Source organism: Sus scrofa, chromosome 15 (assembly GCF_000003025.6).
Source record: "Sus scrofa isolate TJ Tabasco breed Duroc chromosome 15, Sscrofa11.1, whole genome shotgun sequence".
Classification (NCBI taxonomy): domain Eukaryota; kingdom Metazoa; phylum Chordata; class Mammalia; order Artiodactyla; family Suidae; genus Sus; species Sus scrofa.
In genome coordinates, this window is record NC_010457.5 from 50,269,614 (window position 1) to 50,293,233 (window position 23,620).

At 41.7% G+C, this 23,620-nt stretch overlaps 1 protein-coding gene across 11 annotated transcripts in view; it reads right to left on the minus strand.

Annotated features, from left to right (window-relative positions):
* Nucleotides 1-23,620, minus strand: part of UNC5D (unc-5 netrin receptor D) — a 607,474-nt gene that overhangs the window by 72,483 nt on the left and 511,371 nt on the right. For 4 of the 11 annotated variants that reach the window (XM_021076135.1, XM_021076134.1, XM_021076129.1 and 1 more), the window contains 2 exons: nucleotides 10,369-10,515; nucleotides 5,150-5,527 (listed from right to left, as the gene is read on the minus strand). In XM_021076135.1, the coding sequence (XP_020931794.1) occupies nucleotides 5,150-5,527; nucleotides 10,369-10,515 (525 nt within the window). Of the gene's footprint in view, nucleotides 1-5,149; nucleotides 5,528-10,329; nucleotides 10,516-11,262; nucleotides 11,278-23,620 lie in introns of all 11 variants that reach the window. The other 7 variants (XM_021076133.1, XM_021076132.1, XM_021076127.1 and 4 more) reach the window with 3 other exon arrangements.

Consider the following 23,620-nt stretch of genomic DNA (forward strand, 5'->3'; position numbering starts at 1 on the left):
TGGAAAAGAATGTGAAAAAGAATATATAACTGAATCACTTTGCTATATAGCAGAAATAAACACAACACTATAAATCAACTACAATAAAATAAAAAGTCTTTATAGCATTTAAAAAATTCTCATATAAGATTGGATATCCTGAGACCAGACAGTATCAGACATATCTGAGAATGTAAGAGTTTACCTGCTCTCAAATTAAAAAATGTATTTATCTTGTTGCTTCCCACTCATTTCCTGAAAAGGTAGCTAAGATAATGGTTGAGCCATCTAACATTGTGCTAGAGTATGGTCTTCTAAATGGTGCATCTTGAAGTAAGTTTTAGGAGGTGATCAATGGAATAGTGTATTTTGTCAAGAAAACAGGAGAAGGAAAAACATGGTTAGGCTTAGGAAGTTAGAGGTTGTTGCACAGACACTATTTGCTAAGAGAAGCTAGAAAAGGTTGAGGTTAAAGGTGACTTAACCATATTCTTATCAACACCAAATTGAAAACAACAACAACAACAACTCAGTAGACTTAGTGCAGTAAAATCATATAAACCAAGGGAGGGGAGCCACAGGAGCGTACATCCCCTGCATGTGAAAATTCCCCTCTTTCTCCCTGAATACTGTGAAGTAAATATTTCACTTTGGCCAAGAGAAAGAGTCCAGAAAGGGCAGAGATTCTCTTTAATGTAGCTCCTTGTGTGTACAAAGAAAGGAAATAGAGACACAGTAAGAACTTTATTAAATAAAATCTCAGGGTGTCCACCTATTCTTTGAAGAATGCTTTGCTCACCTTTTCTCCTTTCATTAGAGCTAATGTAATCACACAACGCTTTCAGGTTGCTGATGATCACTTAAATCTAGAGGTGGCAGGCTTTACCAATACCCGTCTATGAGCCTGTTAGCTGCTATAGAATCAAGGAATGCAAGACTCATTGCAAAACACATTATTATGTGATTCGCATTTATGAACATTATTCAGGAACACGCTAGTTATCATCAGTATCTTTCACCAGCACAAAGAATGAGGCCCATTGAAATCTTGCGTACAGCTTTTCAGCAAGGGTATCCATTTATAGTCTGGACCTTAGTGTCAATAGCAGGAGAACTATAATTGCCATACTTAGCAGCCTCTGATCAGGCCCCTCCTTTAATTGCCCATTCTCCCTTAAATACAGTTGCCAAACGCAGTGACCTCCACTACATCCTTCCCTCCTGCGGAACAGAAGTTGTGATACACATGATATTCAGTGAGTGTGGATGTCAGCCTGGATACACACCCTAGACATTTTGTATTCTTAGTTTAGCATCGCACTTTCTGTGGCCTTTTAGACTACCCAGTCCATGAATGACAGCAGATATTCAGGCCCTATTCTTTGGATACAGAGGCACAGGAATGGATCATCAAGAAATAATGCCATCTAGGAGCTCCTGCTGAGGCACAGTGGGTCAAGAATCTGGATGCAGTGGCTTGGGTCGCTAGACAAGGGATCTGGCATCGATGTAACCCCTGACCTGGGAATTTCCATATCCTAAGGGTGAGGCCATTTAAAAAGGAAAAAACAAAACAAAATAAAACAATGCTATCTTAGGCAATTAACACTGAAGAATAGTTTTACTGTCCTCCCATTTTCTATTTTTTTTTGATGTATAACTCACATTCAATAAAACGGACCTATGCTAAGGATACAAATTGATGATTTTTTTGACAAATGTATACCTTCATGTAACCACCATCACAGTAAGATACAACACAATTTCACTGCCTCAAAAAGTTCCCTGGTGTCCTTTAAGAAGTCCGTTCGATCACCAACCCAAATGATCATTTATTTGCTTTCTGACATGATGATTAGTGTGTCTTTTCTACAATTTCAAATAAAATCATATGGTGTATTTAAAAAAAAAAAAGCAATAATGGGGCGTTCCTGCTCTGGCTTAACGGGATTAGCCATGTCTCTGCAGCACCAGGATGCAGGTTTGATTCCCAGACCAGTTCAGTGGGTTAAGACATCCCACAGGGTAGCCAAAAAAATAAATAAATAAATAAAGCAATGATCATGTAGCACAATGCCTGGCAGAGAATGAATAGGCTTCCAAATTCTGAATTTTTTTAAAGGCTTAAACTCACTTTATTATATTTTACAGTGTTGTGCCAATTTCTGCTGCACAGCAAAGGGACCCAGTCATACATGCATATATATGTATACACATTCCATTTCTTATACTATCATCCATCATGGTCTATCCCAGGAAATTGGATATAGTTCCCTGTGCTGTACAGTAGAACCTCACTGCTTATCCATTCTAAATGTAACAGCTTCTACCAATTCCAAACTCCCCATCCATCCCACTCCCTTCTCCCGCTTGGTAACCACAAGTCTGTTGCCCATGTCCATGAGTCTGTCTCTGTTTTGTAGATAAGTTCCTTCGTGCCATAAAAATTATGGAACACTTTACAAATATGCATGTCATCCTTGCAGAGAGGCCATATGGCTGCCGAAGCAAGTATGAATTTTTTAAAGCCAGGCTTTGAGACATGCTATCTTCTGCAGATCATCAGGGCCTGACAGTCAATTCCCTTATCAACTCAGCATAAATATATGTGTGGACTTTTGAGAAAGGGCTGTTTGTAGGGTGAATCACATCTCATTCTTTTCAAGACAGCTTAATTCCTTGTGTTTAGATTGAACCATTATTCATAATACTCCTAAATTCACCCTGAATCTATAGGATCATTGGGCCTTTCAATGATTTCATATTTCCTTCAATCAGAAATGGCATGATTATCCTTCAAACAGACCTTTCTCCCCTAAACATGTAAATTGTAGGTGGAAACTGAAAAAGTCATAGAGGTGAAGGTGATGGGGTGATGGTATGGGTGACAAGTTACACTTTACGAAGAGTGAATGGCTCTGTGAGAAATCTTGATGACTGTGGTTCCCTAGAGAAATATCCATTTTCAACATGTCATTTACCAGTTATCTCTGATTAAAGAAAAATATACTCTCCCCCAAGCTCCACCTGCTACCTTGACAGCATTTTCCATGATATGACAACAGAACCACCTGAGCTACTTTATTCCTATTTTGCATAATAAATGATTTTGAGAATGTGAGGACCACCCCAACCTTTCTCACAAACCAGTGCCAGGTACCCTACAATAATTTGGGATGGATTGCATGAGAACAATTTAATTTCTGCTCACTCGTTAGACTTTAGCTCCCCAGGGCATGCTTTACATTTATGTTCTGCAAATAACAGAGCATATGTTTCAATTCCCCATGCTTATCTTTCCTCAAACTCATTCCCAGTGAACAGCTTCAATCTTGTCTAGGGCTGCTTGTTTGGAGCTCTGAAAACCCCCCTAACAGGAACTGCTTGGGGATCATGGATGGTGCTATCTACCAGACCTTGGAATTTTCAACCTTTGTGCTTCTCAAGTCAGAAAGGAAGGAAGAAAAAAATCTGCTTCATCAAGATTTCATCTTGTTTACTTAAATATTTACTTGATGAACATTAAACATAGCTGATAAATGGGTTGATCTTGGTACTTCCTCCACATGTGTGTAAATGTGTGACTATGCGCACAGACACAGAGAGATGAGGATGGGAAAGAAGAGGAATGTGGGCCAATTTATTCAACCTGTAACAATTGAGAGCCACCTAAGTGCTAAGCACTAGGTAAGAAAGTGGGGATAAGTGTACAAAAACTCAATGTGCAACTTCATATAATTTTGACATACGTACACACAAATATATGTATATGTGTGTGTGCATATATATGTGTGTATACATATATATATGTATATGTGTGTGTGTGTGTGTGTGTGTGTGTATATATATATATATATATATATATATATATATATATATATATACACTCTTCTTTTTGAAAGGGCAGGCTTTGGATTTTTTACTTTTCTTTTAATAGATCCCAGACTTCCAACGTACAGATTCTTACAAGAAGGGTATTTGGTATACATGGCTGCCTTCTCATTGGCCTGGATCTCCTGTCTGCCCATTATCACTTCACAGAGACCAGCATCACACATGCTAACACACAGACATAGTTAAATGAAGTTTCTTACTATGTGCTAAAATACCGACCAAAGGAGATTAAGGGAATTGGAAGTTTAGCAAATTAAATCATTACTAGGGCTGCCTTGGAGGGCCACCTGCCTGAAATGACAATTTTCAGGAAGCAATTGGTATAGGAAGACAACACATTCAGCTTGGAACAAACTGCAGGCTCAAGTCACTGCGCTACTTAGTAAGTTAGCAGAATAGAATTTCTTGTATAAATTCAAATGTGGGATGTGGAAAAAAATCTCCATACTTAGAAAGCATCTCTTCTCAACAGATAAATCTGCCAAGGCCCTGCTGGTCACACCTCGACGTTATCCAGTTCTTTAATAATACCTGCAGGTCTGGTATATTTCTTTTCCTCTCAGCCAACAGTGATGATTTGGAGAGTTACCTAAATCTCATTGCTCAGACACTGAAGGAGAGATTGTTCTTTTCCTCCATCCAGTTAGGTTCTAGATGTGTCATTTCCCAAGTGAAGTGGGCTGTACCCCTTGTCAAAAGATCAAGAAAATCTCTCTCCCAACCAAGAGGTAGAAAACACTCTTGAGAACTACATAGTCATGGAACTGAAGCTGGAATTCAAAAGAGAAACCTTCATCATTGCTCATCATAAAGGAATATTACAGCAAGGCTGATGGCCACTGATGGTGTTTATTAGCTCAGTTACTGAGTCATTTCACTAAATTGACTAGTGCATAAACCATGCTTCACTATGAATCTGATATCTATTGGTCAGGTCAAAGAATGTTTTCAGTGCTTCCTGATCATGTCCTAGGAAATATATTTCAAGGGGGGTTAAATGTTGGGAACCAGCCAAACCTTTAAAGTCAATATGGCTGCTGTCAAGTCCAACTGGGCATTCAATGGAGTGTTTGGTCCATGCTGAGAAGAAGATGGCAAAATCCACTCTCACCCTCGGCTCTGGTGTGCTGTGTAAATCAAGCTCCTTAAGAGAACCAGTGTTTGTTGCTCTGGTACAGGGACAGTCAACATCTTAAAAGTGAATCTTACATGACATCCTTATGTAGATATGTTCCAACAAACTCTAGAAAATCACAAACGCACACTTACCACCCACCTGTATTTGGCATTACTAAGCGTCCTCCTAAATGGCCAAAGACACCAGTGGTCCTCAGTTCCGTCCTTGTAGGAAGTGATGACAGATTCTGGATGTAGGGTGTTTTATTTCTGGGATGCACTGTCGTAAAGCTGTGATTGTTTCCATGGGGAAAAGTCCCGGAATGGTTCTTGCCATGGTACTCGGCTCTCTCCGACACACCCAGGGAAACCACGAATGAGCTCTGTACTTTGACCTTGATGTCTGACAGAGGGTTAAAGAGTGACGACTCCGTCATGAGTTCCTTGTCCAGGGGATCCTGCAGACAGATGGGCCCACTGTACGTTCGGCTGACTGTTAGGTCTGGTTGCATGGAGGGATTCAGAAGCAGGGAGTTACCTGGTCAAAGAAAACTAATCCGTCACTTGGAAGGTGGAAAGCATCACAGTTATTCCTTACCCCTGTTCCTCTATTCACTACACTACAATGCATACTCGCCAGCTGCTCTGGGCAGGGCAAGCTCTACAGAGCCAGCGTGGGCACCCACAGCACCTCTAGTAGGTTGATCACCAATGACCAGAGCCTGGGCATAGGGAGTTCTGACTTTCACAAACAATTTCCTGAATGCCGTCAACCCAAATCATCACTGACCAGAGCTTCTTTCATGCAATCTAGCATTTCTGGCATTCTCCCAGGCAACTAACTCAGGTGTTATTGTTTATGGGATTATTTTAACTGGCAAAGAGAAGGTTCCCCAAAAAGGGAGGGGGGAGATGTTTTTGCAATCCAGTTTGGAGCAAAAATAACATCTGTTCATTTGAAATGGCAAGAGATGACACAGCATGGGGACGAGATAATACTGTTTATCACCAAGGTGGTGTGGGTGCCAGCACATCACATGTGGAACTGCGGGCAGTTTCTGGAGCTAGGGGAGGAAATGATGTGTTGTCCTCAGAACCAAAGGGTCAGGGAACAAATTGCTCCACGACTGAGGAGCCAATTTGCTCTAATAAGGCATACATCACTCTGGGAGCAAAAGAGGGTACCACACAGAGACGGACTCAGATTCCACATGGGGAGCAGCTTAGAATGGCTCCCTTTCTGACTCAAAACAAATGGGGAATTGAAAAAAATCCTTACAAAAACATGAGAAATTGGACTTTCTCATCTGCTGGGGCTTACTAGTTGTGTTTTTTTTTTTGCCAACTATTAAAAAAGCAATGCTGTGATAGTTTCTTGTGATGACATAATCTCATTTATTAGTAAATAACAAGATAACCCACAGTCCCCAACCTCCCATCCCTATCAGTCCGTCAGTGTGACATCTCAAACTGAGACCCACACTGTATCAAAAACATTTTTCCTTTGGGCCCTGACAGAAATCTTTCAAGTATGCTGTTTTTTGAGAATGTTGCAATTCTGGGCCACAGCGTATCAGCCTCTATTGTTTTTCCATTTTCCTAATTTGTAACAAGGCCAGCAGGAAATCTATAAACCTGACTTTTCCCACCTCTTTGTTCTGATGTTCTAAGAATCCAAAATCACAGAGGAGGTGTAAAATGAGATGAAATAACCTTACAGATCTAAAGGCACCTTGATGATGAATTTTTTTTCTTATATGAGGCTCTTGTGCCAAGACCCAGACTTAATAAGGAACTGTGCTTTTTTTTACTAGAACTGCATTGAACTCTACAGGCACCAGCTGTACTCTGGGTTATGGTCTTCCCAGATGAGGAGCAGAACTGAAGAGCCATCTCCCATTTGGAAAGAGTTTGGAGGGGGAGTTTATTGAAAAGCAGGTCCCTGCATCTCCTGGCTACTTTATCTCAAGCCCTTACCTTCTGAAGTTTAATTTCTGTTTTTTCTTGGAAGATCCTATCTTACATGAAGTCAAGAGACAAAACACTTTCCCTAGAGTTGGACTTATGTCTAAAATGCCTGATGATGAGATGACAATAGAGTCCATGGTTGAAGAAAGTTGGCCAACTTGATGCACGTCTGATCAGGAACAGTCCCTTGATGACTCCAATTTCCTCTCTGGATGTCCTTTTTGACATCCCTGTACTCTAAGGATGACCTTCTATTTAAGTCTCATTGTTCACTTTCCTGGGGCTCCAGCCATATTTGTTCAAGAATGGATGTTGCTGAGATCATGGGGCATCTAGGTAAGATAGAGCCTCACCATGAATATGGGATAGTGTAGGATTTTAATAAAGGGTTTCTGCTTGTATCCCTAGTTTTATGAGATTCTTGGTCAAAGAAAATGGTAAATTTGGAAAGGGTACATAGACTCTTAGAAATTTACAACACATATACCTTCTGAGAAGCTCCATGGTAAGGAGATATGTTTCAGCTTATGCAATTCAACATCCCCAAAATGTTCAGGTCAGGGCACCATGCTTGTCACCTGCTGCCTGGTGCTCTCTGGAACTCAGTGGCCTCCCATGCCAAGGTAAGAGGAAAACAACAAGCTTCAAGAGTGAGATACTACATTTATTGAGCACCTTCCATAAGCCAAGGGTTTACAACCCATGTTACCTGAAGTAGTTTCACCCTCATAAGAACCCCATGAGATGGATGTTAGTACCCCCATTTTATAGCTATAAACATTGAGACTGAGAGGGGATAATTGATTAACTAGCTCCTATAGAAAATCCGGATTCGGGAGTTCCCGTTGTGGCACAGGAGTAACAAACACTACTAGTATTCACGAAGAGGCAGGTTTGATCCCTGGCCTCACTCAGGATCCAATGAGCTGTGGTGTAGGTCACAGACACAGCTCTGATCTGGCGTTGCTGAGGATGTGGTGTAGGCCGGCAGCTGCAGCTCTGACTTGACCCTCTACCTGAGAACTTCCATATGCCACAGGGGCAGCCATAAAAAAAAACAAAAACAAAAAACAAAAACCACTGGACTCAGGTCTGAGTTTAATGCCTCTCAATTTGTGTACAAAGCAGTCTTACTATACTCTCAATATACTAATGTATATCCTCTCTATTCAAGTGTCATGGTCCAAGACATTGGTATCATTATTTGATGGAAATACAGGTCTAGTTCCTTCCACAGTATAAAGATCAGTTCTTCACTGGCTTTATTTATACCTAAATAAGATACACTAAGCTCGCTGCCCAGATTGAGTGGATCCGTCCCCATCTGAGACCCACCAGACTCGGGCCTGAAGCCGAGGTGCCAGAACGGAGTGGTAAGCAGTTGAGCATTGTCTCGCAGCCAGCTCCCAATTTCTAGCATGCTTGGGTTACCACTTCACAATCCTGTCCCTATGCAATCACTGCCAAGCATTGAGACCTCCTGTCACCACTGCCAAGCAATCAACAGAAATGTAGGTGACAATGTTGACTATGAGGGTCAAGGTAGATAACCGCATCCACAGAAGAAAGTTTCATTTTTTTTTTCTCGAAAATAAAAGCCTCCTATATCTCATTCCCCTCTCCCAATCAGGAATAGAGTTGGTTTGTATAAGAGAATTAAACAATGGTCTGTTTTAAAAATGAGTATTTTTTGATTAGGTGGGTTGTTGTTGAATTGTATGAGCTATTTGTTTATTTTGGATATTTGGCCCTTGTGGGTTCTCACATTTGCAAAGATTTCCTCCCATTCTGTGAGCTTTTTCATTTTCTTAATGGGTTCCTTTGCTGTGCAAAAGTTTTAGAGTTTAATTAGATCCCATTGGTTTATTTTTGTTTTTAGCATTGTTATTCCAGGAGGTGGATCAAGCAAGATGTTGGTGTGGTTTACCTCAGAGAGCGTTCTGCCTATGTTTTCCTCTAGACATTTTATAGTATCTGGCTTTACGTTTAGGTCTTTAATCCATTTTGAGTTTTTGTGTAGGGTGTGAGAAAATGTTCAAATTTCATTCTCTTACATGTAGCTGTCCAGTTTTCCCAGAACCACTTATTGAAGAGACTATCTTTCCTCCACTGTATGTTCTTGCCTCCTTTGTCATAGATTAGTTGACCATAGGTGCTTGGGTTTATTTCTGGGCTTTCTATCCTGTTCCAAAAATCTATATGTCTGTTTTCATGCCAGTATCACACTGTTTTCTTCATTTAATTTTTTTTTTTCAGGGCCATACCTGAGGCATATGGAAGTTCCCAGGCTAGGGGTTGAATTAGAGCTGTAGCCACCAGCCTGCATGACAGCCACAGAAACACCAGATCTGAGCTGCATCTGCAACCGACACCATAGCTCACGGGAATGCTGGATCCTTAACCCTCTGAACAGGGCCAGGGATTGAACCTGCATCCTCATGGATACTAGCTGGGTTTGTTACTGCTGAGCCATGATGGGAACTCCAGTATCATACTGTTTTTATGACTGAAGCTTTGTAGGATAGTTGAAAGTCAGGGGCCTGCTTCTTCCAGTTCCAGTTCAATACTGGTTTTGCTATTCAGGGTCTCTTGCGTTTCCATACAAATTTTGGATAAGCAACAAGGTCCTACTTTACAGTACAGGGAATATATCCAATCTCTTGAGACAGAACATGATGGAAGACAGTATGAGAAAAAACTGTGTGTGTATCTATATGCCGGGGTCACTATGCTATACAGCAGAAATTGACAACACTGTAAATCAACTATACTTTAATGAAATAAATAAATAAATATGAGTATTGGTATAGTTTGATATGATGAGTTTTCCTTCCCCCAAGACAAAAGACTGCTTCAACTTGGCATGAGCAGAGTCATTTAAGCTGGGAATTTCATTTTTTTCCCCTGGGTAACTAGCCCATCAAAGATCCTCTAAAATACCTTTACTTGTTTAAAAGAGAAACAACGAAAATGACTCCACCTAATAAATCTATATGGTATAGCAGTTGGTCCTTAGCCTTGAATAATCAGTATCTCAGTTAACTAAATATACATCCTCAAAACAGGCTTGTTAAAATGGAAACCTGGGTACGCTGAGATAAAGTAACTTGTTACACTCACTATGTATGGAAGATGGAAATGCCTCATTTGAAATGCTGATAATAGTAAATCGAGGTCCACTGATCCTAACAGTAGCCAAGGATTCAGTTAGACTACTCCAGCCAACCTGGTATCCTAATGCGTGGTGACAATTTGGTAGCGGCTCCTAGTGCCATGAGCTACCCTCGCACAGGACCAAAGAACTCCAGGGTCCTGATCAAGCGTAGTCTCAGGCGTTGAGGAGGTGGTGGTGGAGGGCCCTACGCCGCTGACCTTGACGGACTGTTTTGAAGTTGAAGGTCTGGAAGCCACCTGTCAATGCAGAAGAGTCGATGACATCCACGCCATAGTCACTCTGGCTCCGTCTGTAAAGGGTGACGCCGATGACCAGGACTGCAACGGCTACGACTGCAGCTCCCAAGCCTGAGTACAAAGCAATGTCGCTGGCGTTCTCAATACCTGCAAGACACGAGGGAAATCCTAAATGGCCAACATGGGCACGGAGCCAAAGAGCCACCCCAGGACACACAATGAAATGCTATTGGAAGCTCTGGAGCTACTGCTCAGAGAAAATGACAAATGCAGCGAGCCACAAGCTGGACTCCTTTTCACACAGTAATCATGTTTCTAAAAGACTGTATAAATCAAAGGGATGCTAGTCAGATATCTTAATGGCATTAAGGTAGCTTACCATGTAATGGAATCTTGAATCAATTTTGCAAAGAATATAGAACATTTTTCAAGGAAAAATAGGCAACTCCTTAATTTGCTTATTTTAAGTCCTATTGCCCTACAAAGTATTTTTTTTTAAATATTTTTGAGGGAAGACATGAGACCCACGTACAATGACAAAATATGGGTGAACTTCTCTGCGTGTCTGTGACCTGGGGCGCATGCATTCACAGAGAGCGGTCTAGGGTGAGAAGGAAACACACGGTCTATGAGTCAAGAGGAGACCAGAGCTCACAGATATGAGTTTAGCTTTGGCACACATCACTCAGTCCAAGAGAACATTGACCATGTCATTTGAGGGTATTTACAGTTATTATGAGTGACCTTCTATTGGGAGATAAGGGCTTGGTCCTAGGTGCTCTTATGTCCATGGTCAATGTTTTCTAGCACCAAGTAAATGCTCCACTCTAATTTTTTTTTTTTTTAATGGAAGAGGGCTGGTCTCTAAGAGGGCACATGCTGTTTCTCCCATACCTCTCCTACTCCATCCTATTGAATGCATGGGCAAAGCAAAAATAAAAGCGTTAGTTTGAATTTAGAATGTGGGTGTCTCCCCATCCCCCAAGATGCTCTAGAACTGCCTTCCAACCCTTTGGCTAGATGTAGGCTGGGTGTGGTTCATTTCTGAAGCGACTCATAATGGCTCCTGCAATCCGGCCTGACATTTACCCAAGACCATGTAATCTTTAAAACATGTATAAAAATGCGGGTTGGCGAGTACTAACTACATAACTGATTCCCCTACAGATTATGTGGTAGGTACACTTAATAGGTCCAAAAGCAATTACTTTGTCACCCCTGTGGGCTTAGCAGATAAAATAAACCCATCATCTATTTACCTTGTAATTGCACAGGCCTGACTCTGCCTTCTCTGCACCCGAATATGGTACTTACGTTATCAAATGAGTAATACTAACCGCACAAGTAAATTTATTTTCAACAAAGTTAGTGGGCTATAAAATAAGGTGCCACCAAATTAAAGAGTGAACCAGGAAATCAAGCAGAACCAGTTCAGTAATAGGGTGGGAAACACATAAAAATAATTCATAAAGGAGAGCATAGCCATCCCAAAGAACAGTATCTGAAAGGCCAGAGGATTATCAGACACTTTTTTTTTTTTGGGCTGCACCCACGGCATATGGATGTTCCTGGGCCAGGGAGGGAACCTGAGCTGCAGTTGTGACCTACACCACGGCGGTGGCACTACCGGATCCTTAACCCACTGCATCAGGCTGGGGATTGAACATAGGCCTCCACAGCAACCCAAGCTGCAGCAATCAGATCCTTAACCCACAGTGCCACAGAGGGAACTCCAGATACCGCAGCAGCCTAAGAGGTATCAAGAAACAGGGTGTGATTTAGGCTTTAGTTCAACTTCATGTCGGTCCGAATGGGAGAGGGAAGGCGATAGAGGCCACGGTGGTGGTTTTCCCTTGCCACCCAGAACCTCGGCATGATGACGGATGCCAACCCAGAGCTCCTATGTCTACCTGTGTCTTATGGTGAGAAAATGGCATGCAGCTGTAACCCAACTCACAGTCTCACCCTCCCTCCACTCAATTAAATTCCTTGGAGGGGACAATTAGAGCTGAGAGAGGACTTGAAACACAACAGGTGAAGAAAGCCTGGGTACCAGGAGCAGTGAGAGAGCTGTGTTGAAACCAATTAGCCTTTCCCCCCACTCTTCCCTCCAGGTCCTTGGGCACTGCTGAGTGATGACACTATCATCTTAAAAGGTGTATCTGGGGAGCGCACACCTGCTTGGTGATGAGCACACATGGAGACAGTCTGGCAGTGGCCTGAATGCAGCTGCTCTCCTGCTGAGTTGGCAAAGTAGATACCAAGCTGTCTCTAGCTTCCCAGGTACCAAAATAGGAAGGACCAGGAGCCAGAGGATGAATAACTGGGGCAAAAATACTTCTGCTGCAAAGGGACATCACTGGCCATGAAATCCTGAAACAAAACTAAGTAGCAAGCACAATCCATCTTAGTTCCCCGGATTCTTCTTTTTTTTTTTTTGCTTTTTAGAGCCACACCCACCATATATGGAGGTTCCCAGGCCAGGGGTTGACTCAGAGCTACAGTTGCCGGCCTACACCACAGCCACAGCAATGCAAGATCCGAGCCACATCTAGTGACCTGCACCACAGCCCTTGGCAATGCCAGATCCCCAACCCACTGAACGTGGTCAGGGATCATACCCAAAACCTCATGGTTCCTAGTTGGATTCATTTATGTTGTGCCATGACAGGAACTCCTCCCCTGGATTCTTATCTTGTTCTTTTTGTGTCCACTCTCTTACTGCCCAGGTAACCAGAATTCTCTGTCCTCCAGATACATGTCCTGTTTTAGGAAAGGACCCTACATATGTCTTCAGACTGAGGTATAAATTTTGGCCAGAGCTCTTTGTGTTTCCTCTCCCAGATATATTGGCTGAATCTCTTGGACTTAAAGAGAATGAAATGCTGCAGAATTTTAAAAAATGAATGAGGATTTCAGGGATAGGGTCAGGGAAGAGACTTGTATGGAGAACACTGATTCCTTATGAGGCTCAGCCTGGCACCTGCTGCACAGTCTGCTCTATAAGCCAGAGGTCCACAGACTCCTACAGAAAGACAAGCAAAATGGGATTCATTTAACAAGAATAACCTGTCCTGGGAATTTGAAGGTTCAGGATCTTATTTCATTCATTCAACCATGCAGTGGACATGAGGATACATGGGTGAATTAACACATGGACCATATTCTCCATTGTTTGTCTAAATGTGGTGAAGTGAGTTCCCATTATGGCTCAGTGGTTACAAACCTGACTAGTAACCATGAGGATGCAGGTTTGATCCTGGGCCCCACTCAGTGGGTTAAGGATCCGGCATTGCCGTGAGCTCTGGCGTAGGTCACAGATGCAGCCTTGATCCCACATTGCTGTGGTTGTGGCACAGCCTGGCAGCTGTAGCTCTGATTTGACCCCTAGCTTGGCAACTTCCATAGTGTTGCAGGTGTGGTCCTAAAAAGAAAAAAGAAAAAAAAATTGGCTATATTCTCTGTTGTACAGATATTCTTGAACCTTATTTCATACATAAAAGTTTGTACCTCTTAATCCCCTACTCCTTTATTGACCCTCCCCTCCCTTTCCCCACTGCTAACCACTAATTTGTTCTCTAGATCTGTTAGTCTGTTTCTTTGTTACAGTCACTAAAATGAATGAATGAATGAATGAATGTGGTAAAGGATAAGGTGGTGATAGGATCCTGGTATCCACATGCAGCTACAGAGGGAGACACGAGTCCTGAAGGTCATGTGTACACATCTCAAGAGGTGTGACCAACCATCCTTACAGCTCAAGGTCATTGTGCTGCTTTCTTTCTCTTTTCTCCCCCTGCCATCTACTTGCTTTTACTTCACCTCCTCTTTTCTTCTCATTCCCTGCCATTTCCTCATCTGTTTCTCCAGGACAGCAGAGTGGGTTTCCCTATAAGGGTACCAAGGCTTATGAAAACTATAATCAATTCCCTTTTCATGTGTGTTTAGGACTGGCATCAGAAGCACCTGAGCTTTAGTTCCACGTTCTCCACCACAGTTTCATGGGAGAAGGGGAAAGCTGGTTGTGTGTGTGTGTGTGTCTGTGAGCATGCAGGCACCTGAAGGTGTGCCCATGCAGTATCATCCCCTGCACGTGTGTGTGCACAGCAGCACACACACGCAGCCTGTGTCAGAAGAACGTCAGAAGCCACTGATGCTCCAGGGGTATCACTCCAGCCTCATGGCCACAAGGTGCAGGCTCTTCCCAGGACCTGGCAGCTTCTACGTCTATCCCTGTGCTCAGGCACTCCGCACTGCCCCACCAGATTCGATGGTAATTAACTGACCTGCTAGGTACACCCTGCTATGAAAGGCCCTGTACCCCTTTCAGATTCCAATGATGGGTCAGTGCAGTATATCCCCCACCCACTGAGGCACCTGTTCCCTACCCATCTTTATCTACCCATCTGCCAGGTGCTAGCACAGGCCCCCCCCCTCCTCCAAGAAGGTGACTGTCTTAGCAAACACAGCCACCCCTGCCAACCTGTGGTTTTCTAAACTCTTAGATCACTTACGGTTCCTAGAACTCATTTTGGTTAATTTTGTGGTTCTCTTTATGGCTAATTACCTGAATGCCAGGGCATTCTCTCTAGCTGCTTTAAAGTCTTTACAAACAGTGACATCTCTGTAATTTCCCACAGAAATCGGTGAATACATTGTACGTGACTATGTGTTGACTGCTGGCCTGGACTCAGACTGTGGTGGGAGAAGTAGAAAAGAAGCCCCAGTCTGAGGCTGATTGTAGAACCCCTGCCACGGGGGCCTCTCTGTTCCTTTATATTTACACACACATATGTTTATTCCTGCCTGTGAGCTCCCACATGTGTATGGCACTGGGTTGTTTCCTCAAACTGATTGTGAACAAAAGTGTGGCTACCCCGTGACTGACCAGACCATTCTGCCTTTTGTGAGCACAGGGTCCTATTCTCTGACCTTCTGATTATGTCTCAATGTGTTACTGAGGTCTTTCCTGTGTGTTCATCCCTATTTTCTTCTCTCCAAGAGTCATAAAAGCCTCAGGCAAACGTCAGAAGGACCCAATGCATGGTAGAAAAAAAATGTGTGCACTCTATAAGCTAAAGAAAATGAAAACAAGAACTGACTGTGAAATCTCTTAACTCCCAAACTAGTCAGGAACCACAGAGGAATCTGTTTGTTGCTGTAAGGAGTGTGGAATATCTATAGAGAAAAGCTGCAAAACTGAAAAGCTAGGAACAAGGACCCTGAAAAGGAAATGTTCACGGGTTCACGGGCCTGGAGGAAAGAGAAGTATAAAGTCATTTGGGATGATCTTTAATGTATGACGTGTTATAAGGGGCCCACAGTAGGTGCTCATTTATTTCTTTTTTATATTTTGTGTCTTTTTAGGGCAGCACCTGCAGTATATGGAGGTTCCCAGGCTTGGGGTCGAATCAGAGCTGTAGCTGCCGGCCTATGCCACAGCCACGCCAGATCTGAGCCCCGTCTGCGACCTACACCACAGCTCATAACAGGCCAGATCCTTAACCCACCGAGCAAGGCCAGGACTCAAACGTGTATCCTCATGGATCGTAATCAGATTCATTTCCACTGAGCCACAATGGGAACTCCGAGGTGCTCATTTATGATAAATCTAGTCACTAGCTCTGCACCATCTCCAACAAGGGCTAAAAAGGAGGACCTGGCCTTTTATTACAGCAATTGAGACTCTGGTTAGATATTAAAATGACCTTTTCTGCAAGGAGGGTTGTTAAAAAAGCTGCACTATAGATCTGAAGGAGCTTGTGAAATCTCGTTTTGGAGTCTTTCAAAACCAGCAAGACTCGAAGACAGCCTGTAGTTTTATTTTTTGGCCAAACCTGGTTAGAAGGGCTAAATGACCTTTCAAAGCCCCTTCAAACTTTAGAGTTCAAGGAAGAGGAATTAACAAATTGTTGTCTCCATGAATTATAATCCCACCTAGTCATTTATAGTAATTTACGTCCTCAAAGGACTAAACAGAAGAGCTGTTTACTTAGTTTGCCTTTCGTTCTTCATAGGATTTTCATCTGAAAGACATATTAATGCCATTTATTAATGGAAACTTAATTCCCATGTTATGAGCTTAACTATACATCAGATTAGAATCTATTTTAGAATAGCTATGTAAAATTAATAAAGGAGCACAGCAAAATGCCTTTCAAAACACAGGCAATTCTGTTTTATCTCATTAAATACTGTACAATGACCACTGCTCCCAATTCAGGGAGAAAAAAACCCTCAGCAACTTGAATTATTAAGTGTATGAGGCAGTAAATTACTAAGGAATTCAAACAATAAATATTCACAAAGAGAGGGCTGAGAAAAGCAAAACAAACAGAAGGGCATAGAATCTGCTGTTTTGCTGGCCTCCATATAAGGCCCGGAAGCAGCCATCTCCTCACCCAGCACAGGCAGTGTTATGGGTACAAAGGGCAGTGTCAAGATAATAAACTGCCTGCCGAAACAGAAAGAAGTTATCGTTCAAGTTTGTTACACTTCCTGCCATTGAGAAGCAACATTTTTTTCCCCTTTAATACATAGCTTTTTTTTTTTTTTTTTTTTTTTTTTTTTGCTATTTTAGGGCATACCTGTGGCATATGGAAGTTTACAGGCTAGGGACTGAATCAGAGCTACTGTCGCCGGCCTATGTCACAGCCACAGCCAACACAGGATCCGAGCCACATCTGTGACCTACACCTCACAGCTCATGGCAACACTGGATCCTTAACCCACTGATCAAGACCAGGGATCGAACCCACATCCTCATGAATCCTAGTTGGGTTCATCAACTGCTTAGCCATGAAGGGACTCCCTAATACATAGATTTAAATGGTCAACCCTGGTGATCAATTACAATTATATCTACATTGCTTGGAATCTTAAAGCCCCTTCACAAATCAGCATCTCAGCCTTTCCAACTTGCCATTCTCCAAAACTTCCTCCTCATGAATGACAACAACAGCACATCCTTTTTATTTTTCTTTTTATAGCCACACCTGTAGCATATGGAAGTACTAGGCTAGGAGTTGAATTGCAGCTACAGCTTCTGCTGCAGCCTACACCACTGTCATGGCAGCACTGGATCCAAGCCACATCTGTGACCTACACTGAGGCTTAAGAAAATGCTGGATCCTTAACCCACTGAGTGACACCAGGGATTGAACCCACATCCTCACAGAGACTATGTCAGGTTCTTAAACCCTCTGAGCCACAATAGGAACTCCCAATAGCACATTCTTTAGTGGCATTTACTATATGCCAGGCACTGATCTGGCAACTTCATACTTATTAACTCACTTTCCTCCTTCCAACAATCTTGTAAAAATGTGCCCAATGGAACGTGTAAACTGAGGCAAGAAAACCACTTGTCTTGCCCAAAGCCTCAAAATAAGTATGTAGCAGAGCTGGGATTCAATCCCAGGCCACTGGGCTCCAGAATCAATTCTCTGGCCAAGTTTCTATCCAGCTATTAACTGCCATCCTGATTACACTGCCTGACCCCCTTGATGACAACAGCAGCCCAATAATGGAGCACTCACTCTGTGCTTGCTTCTCTGACAGCTACAGATATGATCATATTCTCATCTTCACAACCCTATTTGAGGCAGGGGTTATATTTCCTCTTTTCTAGAAGATGATGTGGGTCCCGATAAGGTAGAGACTGACTCAAGGCTTTGTAATGAGAAAATGGCACAGGTAGAGTTTGGACACACATTCGCCTTCACTCCCAAATGGCCATTGCAGTGTGGCTTGCCGCCTCTCCTCTCTGTACCTGGGTTACCTTGCCCTACAGGAGGAACTTGCAAACTATGCCAGTGGGTAGCCTCAACAAAATGATGCCCTGCAAACTCACCTGGGACTTCCTTGCAGCTAAAAAATTTTATTCATGTCCTATGACCAAGTAACACTATTCATCAAAACAGTTAACTCTGGGAGTTCCCGGTGTGGCTCAGTGGGTTATGAACCTGACTCGTATCCATAAGGATGTGGGTTTGATCCCTGGCCTTGCTTGGTTGGTTAAAGATCTGGTGTTGCTGTGAGCTGTGGTGTAGGTCGAGGACGTGGCTCAGATCCGAATGGCTGGGCTGTGGCCTGTGGCTCCGATTTGACCCCTAGCCTGGGAACTTCCATATGCTGCAGGTGCGGCCCTAAAAAGACAAAACAAAAAAAAGTTACCTCTGAACTTTGTTTTCTTTCTTCCACACCCCTGCTTCCCACCTGACCCTTTCTATTTGCAAAAATAGGGGCCATTCTATGGGAGTTCCTTTCCCTACAACTCAAAATTCCTCTGCTCTGTCCTGTGTTTTTCCTTTCCTTGTCTCTATTCCCCCAAACAGCTGCTCCTCCTGTGTCGGGCCAGCTCAGATCCACCCTCTCCTGTCTCCATAGGGACCTGACCTCATTCATTATTCCCTTTTAGTCTCCCCTCTCTAAACTTTTCTTCCACACCTGAGCCTTGCCTTCTGCCTACACACACAGTCTAGTTTTCTAATCACCTCCCTCCAAATCCTTCTCCTGACTTAGTCTCTGATAAGCCCTCAAAGATGCAGTGTTTTTTACATCCACAGAACTCTCAGCTCTTTGTTGAAAAGAACTTAAGAGCATTTTTTATAACATTAAACATTTCTTGATCCATGTTCCATAATTTCCCTAACCAGCTAACCTCTGTCCCTGTTAAAAGAAAAAGTAGAATACATGCATACAATGAGAAAAAGGCTTAGGAAGTATAAAAAGTTACACTATGCCAAGAGAAAACTTATCCTCCAATTACCCTTTTTCCAAAAATAACCTTTTTTTTTGGCTTTACCTGCGGCATATAGAAGTTCCTAGGCTACAGATTCAATCTGAGCCACAGCTGTGTCAACGCTGGATTCTTAACCCACTGCCACGGGCTGGGGATTGAACCTGAGCCTCCACAGAGACAAGCTGGATCATTATCCCACTGTGCCACAGCAGGAACTCCAAGAATAACCTTTTTTTTTTTTTTTGGGCCACCCCCTGGCATATGAAGCTCCCTGGCCAGGGATCAGATCCAAGATGCAGCTGTGGCAACACCGGATCCTTAACCCACTGTGCCAGAGGGGAGACTGAACCCGAATCTCAGCACTCCCAAGATGCTGCCAATCCCACTGTACCAACCATTTAAAAAAATTTTTATTATACTTGATTTACAATGTTGTCAATTTATGCAAAGTGACCCATTTATACATATACACACATTCTTTTTTTCAAATTACCCTCCATCCTGTTCTACCAAAAGTGATCAGATATAGTTCCCTTGGCTATACAGCAGAAACTCATTGCTTATCTGTTCTAAGTGCAATACTTTGTATCTACTAACCCCAAACTCCCAGTCCCTCCATCTCCCTCTTGGAAATCAAAAGTCTGTTCTCCTTGTTCATGAGTTTGTTTCTTTTCTGTAGATAGGTTCATTTGTGCCATATATTAGATTCCAGATACAAGGCGCCAACCTTTCTTGACAGTATCTATGAGATCTTTCAGGGAAAGAAGTCCATTTTTTATTCTAAAAGTTATTATTAGATAATTATTACATTTCCATATTTTATTTCCTTTACTGTACTTTGCTTTTTTCCCCATGGATGATATCCTGCAGATATTTCCTATCAGAACCTACAGACATACTTTACTTCTTTTTAACATGTGCCTAGCCTGCCAGACTGTTGAATGATTTTTTTTGGTTCACTGTTTCTATATTTAATTCCCCTACCCTTTAAAGCCAGACCTTTGCCCAAACCACCATTCCTTTTTGAAGACTGTTCACAACCATCTCATCAATAGTAATATTCTTTGTCTTATTCTTTGCCACTGCTCTGCAGCAATAAGAGGTGCCAACCTTCCGTCTAGGAAAAACAAAAAGTCCCTTAAATTTGATTCTCCTATTTTCTCCTTTCTCATTGTTCAGCAACTACCCTTCCTTCTCAGAGTTCTGCAAAGGGGTTTTAAAGCTGAGTTCTTGCCCCTTTTTGTTCATCTAGTCAGATAATCACTCACACGCAGACAGTGCTAACTATTCCTACAGGGCCAAACCCTCTCACAATCAGATCTCCTGCCCTGCCTCGTATCAAAGACTTCATTCTCTCTTCTCTCCTTCTCCATGGACAAAAACCATCATGCAAGTGTGTGTTGTGCTCACATCTCAAATTTGTCATCTGATTTACAAATTAACTGTTCTTATCTCTTCAAGTATTTTCTTTCCTTGGATTCCTTTTTTTCTTGTAATGACATCTTATGAGCAACCAGGACTGAAATTGAAGAGTCATCTTTCCTTTTCTTTCTAATGACCCTTCCCTGAACTACTCACACACTTACTGACTGCATCCTCAGTGCTTCTCCTATCTCAGATACAACAGGAGGCACCCATAGCCTGTTGCACAGCCTCATCTTAGCTGGTACCCAGGCCCCAATCTTTGTTCGCTCTGGACCATTTTAAGTGGATTGCTCTTCCCAAACATGGTTCTGGAATAGCCACTCCAGGACCTTTCAGCAACTGTCTACGTATAGAGTTCATGGCAACAGGGACTTACCTTAAGGGTCAAGACACCTTCTGCTCTGCCCAATTCTATTTCTCAGCTGCTTTTGCCTATTTTTCATCTATATGGACCCTCCTCTTTGGCTAAATCTGATTACAGACATACCTCAAAGATATTACATGTTTAGTTCCAGACCACTGCAATAAAGCGAATATTATAATAAAGTAACAAAACTTGTTTGGTTTCCCAGTGCATATAAAAGTTATGTTTCCACTATAGTGTCATCTATTAAGTGTGCAATAGCATTATGTCTAAAAAATAGATATGCCTTAACTAGAAAATACTTTGTTACTAAAAAATGGTAACCATCATCTGACAACACAGGGCTGCCACAAACCTTCAATTTGTTTAAAAAATGCAATATCTGCAGAGCTCAATAAAGCAAAACACAATAAAATGAGAGCTGCCTATATCCATTTTTTCAAGTAGACCTTGTACTTTAGTAGATTTGCTTTTTTTTTTCCTTTTTGTCCAGACTTTTTGCTCTTACTAAAAAGCTCTCTCCTCTAACATTTTAATTCTAACCGTTCTTCCAAGATTGACAATAGAGGTAATCTATTTTTTGATAGGGCACATTCTGACACATTTTATTCTTTCTTTTAGATAAAGTTGCCAGATGAAGCAAATAAAAACATGACATGGTTAAATTTGAATTTCAGATCAAGAATGAATAACTTTAGTAGAAGTATTTCCCCTGCCATATTTGGGGTATACTTCTGCTAAAAATGTACTCGTTATTGATCTGAAATTTAAATATAACTACAGGTTCTGTATTTTATCTGGTAATTCTACCTTTGACCGCAAAGAAACTATGTTTTTTTCCCATCAGATAGGAAAACCAAGGTAAAATGAAAAGTAGAGTCAAAATCAGGATTTTAACTCCAGCCCCCTAAGAAAATGAGTTCCCTTTCATTTTTCCTATTCTGCAAATTGAAGATATAAACTCTATAACTTTGAATATACTAACACATGGAGAGCTGTGCCCTACGAATTCACATTTAAAATTTTTTAAATTTATTTTTAAAATTATAGTTGATTTACAATGGTTTGTCCATTTCTGCTGTACAGTAAAATGATCTAGTCATACATATGCATTCTTTTTCTCATATCATTTTCTCTCATGTTCTATCACAAGTGAGTGGGCGTAGTTCCCCGTGCAGAGAACATACAGCAGAACCTCACTGCTTATTCACTCCAAATGCAATAATTTGCATCTACTAACCCCAAACTCCCAGTACATCCCACTCCTCCCCAACCTTGGCAACCTCAAGTATGCTCTCTATGTCTGTGAGTCTGTTTCTATTCTGTAGATAGGTTCCTTATGTGCCACATTTTAGATTCCAAATATAAATGATATATGGTATCTGTCTTTCCCTTTCTGACTTACTCAATTAGTATGAGAATCTCTAGGTCCATCTATGTTTCTGCAAATGGTCTTATTTTGTTCTTTTTTATGGCTGAGTAATATTCCATTGTGTATATGTATCACATCTTAATCCTTTCATCTGTCAATAGACATTAAGGTTATTTCCATGTCTTGGCTATTGTGCATAGTGCTGCGATGAACACAGGACTGCATGTATCTTTCTGAAGGAAAGGTTTGTCTGGATATATGCCCAGGACTGGGATTCCTGGATGATATGATAGTTCTATATTTAGTTTTTTGAGGATGAACTCACATTTTTACCAAGTACCCTGGGTTATTCTGATGCTAAAGAACATAATGATCCATCATTTACTGTGTCTGTGCTTAGTTCTAGGGTATTTAATGAACAAAATCCCATTGTGTCCAGTGAAGTCAACGATGTTATTGAAACTGGTGATAAGAAAAGGCATACACTTATGATGGAATGAAAATTAGAAAAAAGTCTTAAGGTGGTAAGAAAATTACAAATGTTGCACATATGCATGGATTGAACTGATTCACAGTGGGAACGATTCTGAAGGACAAGCGAGTCATGCAATTTGTGGCAAGTGCTATATTTATGTAATTGAAAATAATCAGCAGGAGATGAGGAAAAATGATGGGTAAAATAGGAAAAAAAATGTGTTTTAAGGCATGGCTAGAAGATCAGCACTGATGCCAGTAGTCTAATGTTAGCTTCGAAGAATCTCAAAGTTTATTGAGAATTTAAAGATATTATGATTCAAAGTCACAGATAATTCTGTGGGTTCAAGGCATCATTCAAATGTACACAGCCGGAAAGAAAATGTTCAAATTGCCAGTATAGACTGCACATCTTCTGAGGAGTTCCCTAACCCTATGAAGAGCATATAGAATAGGGATTCCCACAATCCACATTATTCTACTATGGATGAAGGATGCTTGGAGGAAAGGAATGGACTAGAATCAGTGTTAGTGAGAAGAAGAGAAATACCTAATTTTCAGACTTATAAGGTCACATCTGGTTCATTCTTTGATAGAAATGATTCTTGGAAGCTCACAATTTGGACTCAAACATAGCACCTGGCACAGAATAGATGATTATCTATCTCGCTACTTCCCCTTTTCTCAAATCTTCTATCATCTTCTACCTTGTACTGAAGTTGTGAGGGTGAAAATTCCTTATTTTTTCTGTCACATTTCACTGGGCCAAAATTATTGATATAGAATAATTGCAGTGGGTTAAGAATCCTTCTGCAGTAGCTCGGGTCCCTGTGGAGGCTCAGGTTTGATCCCTGTCCTGGCACAGTGTTAAGTC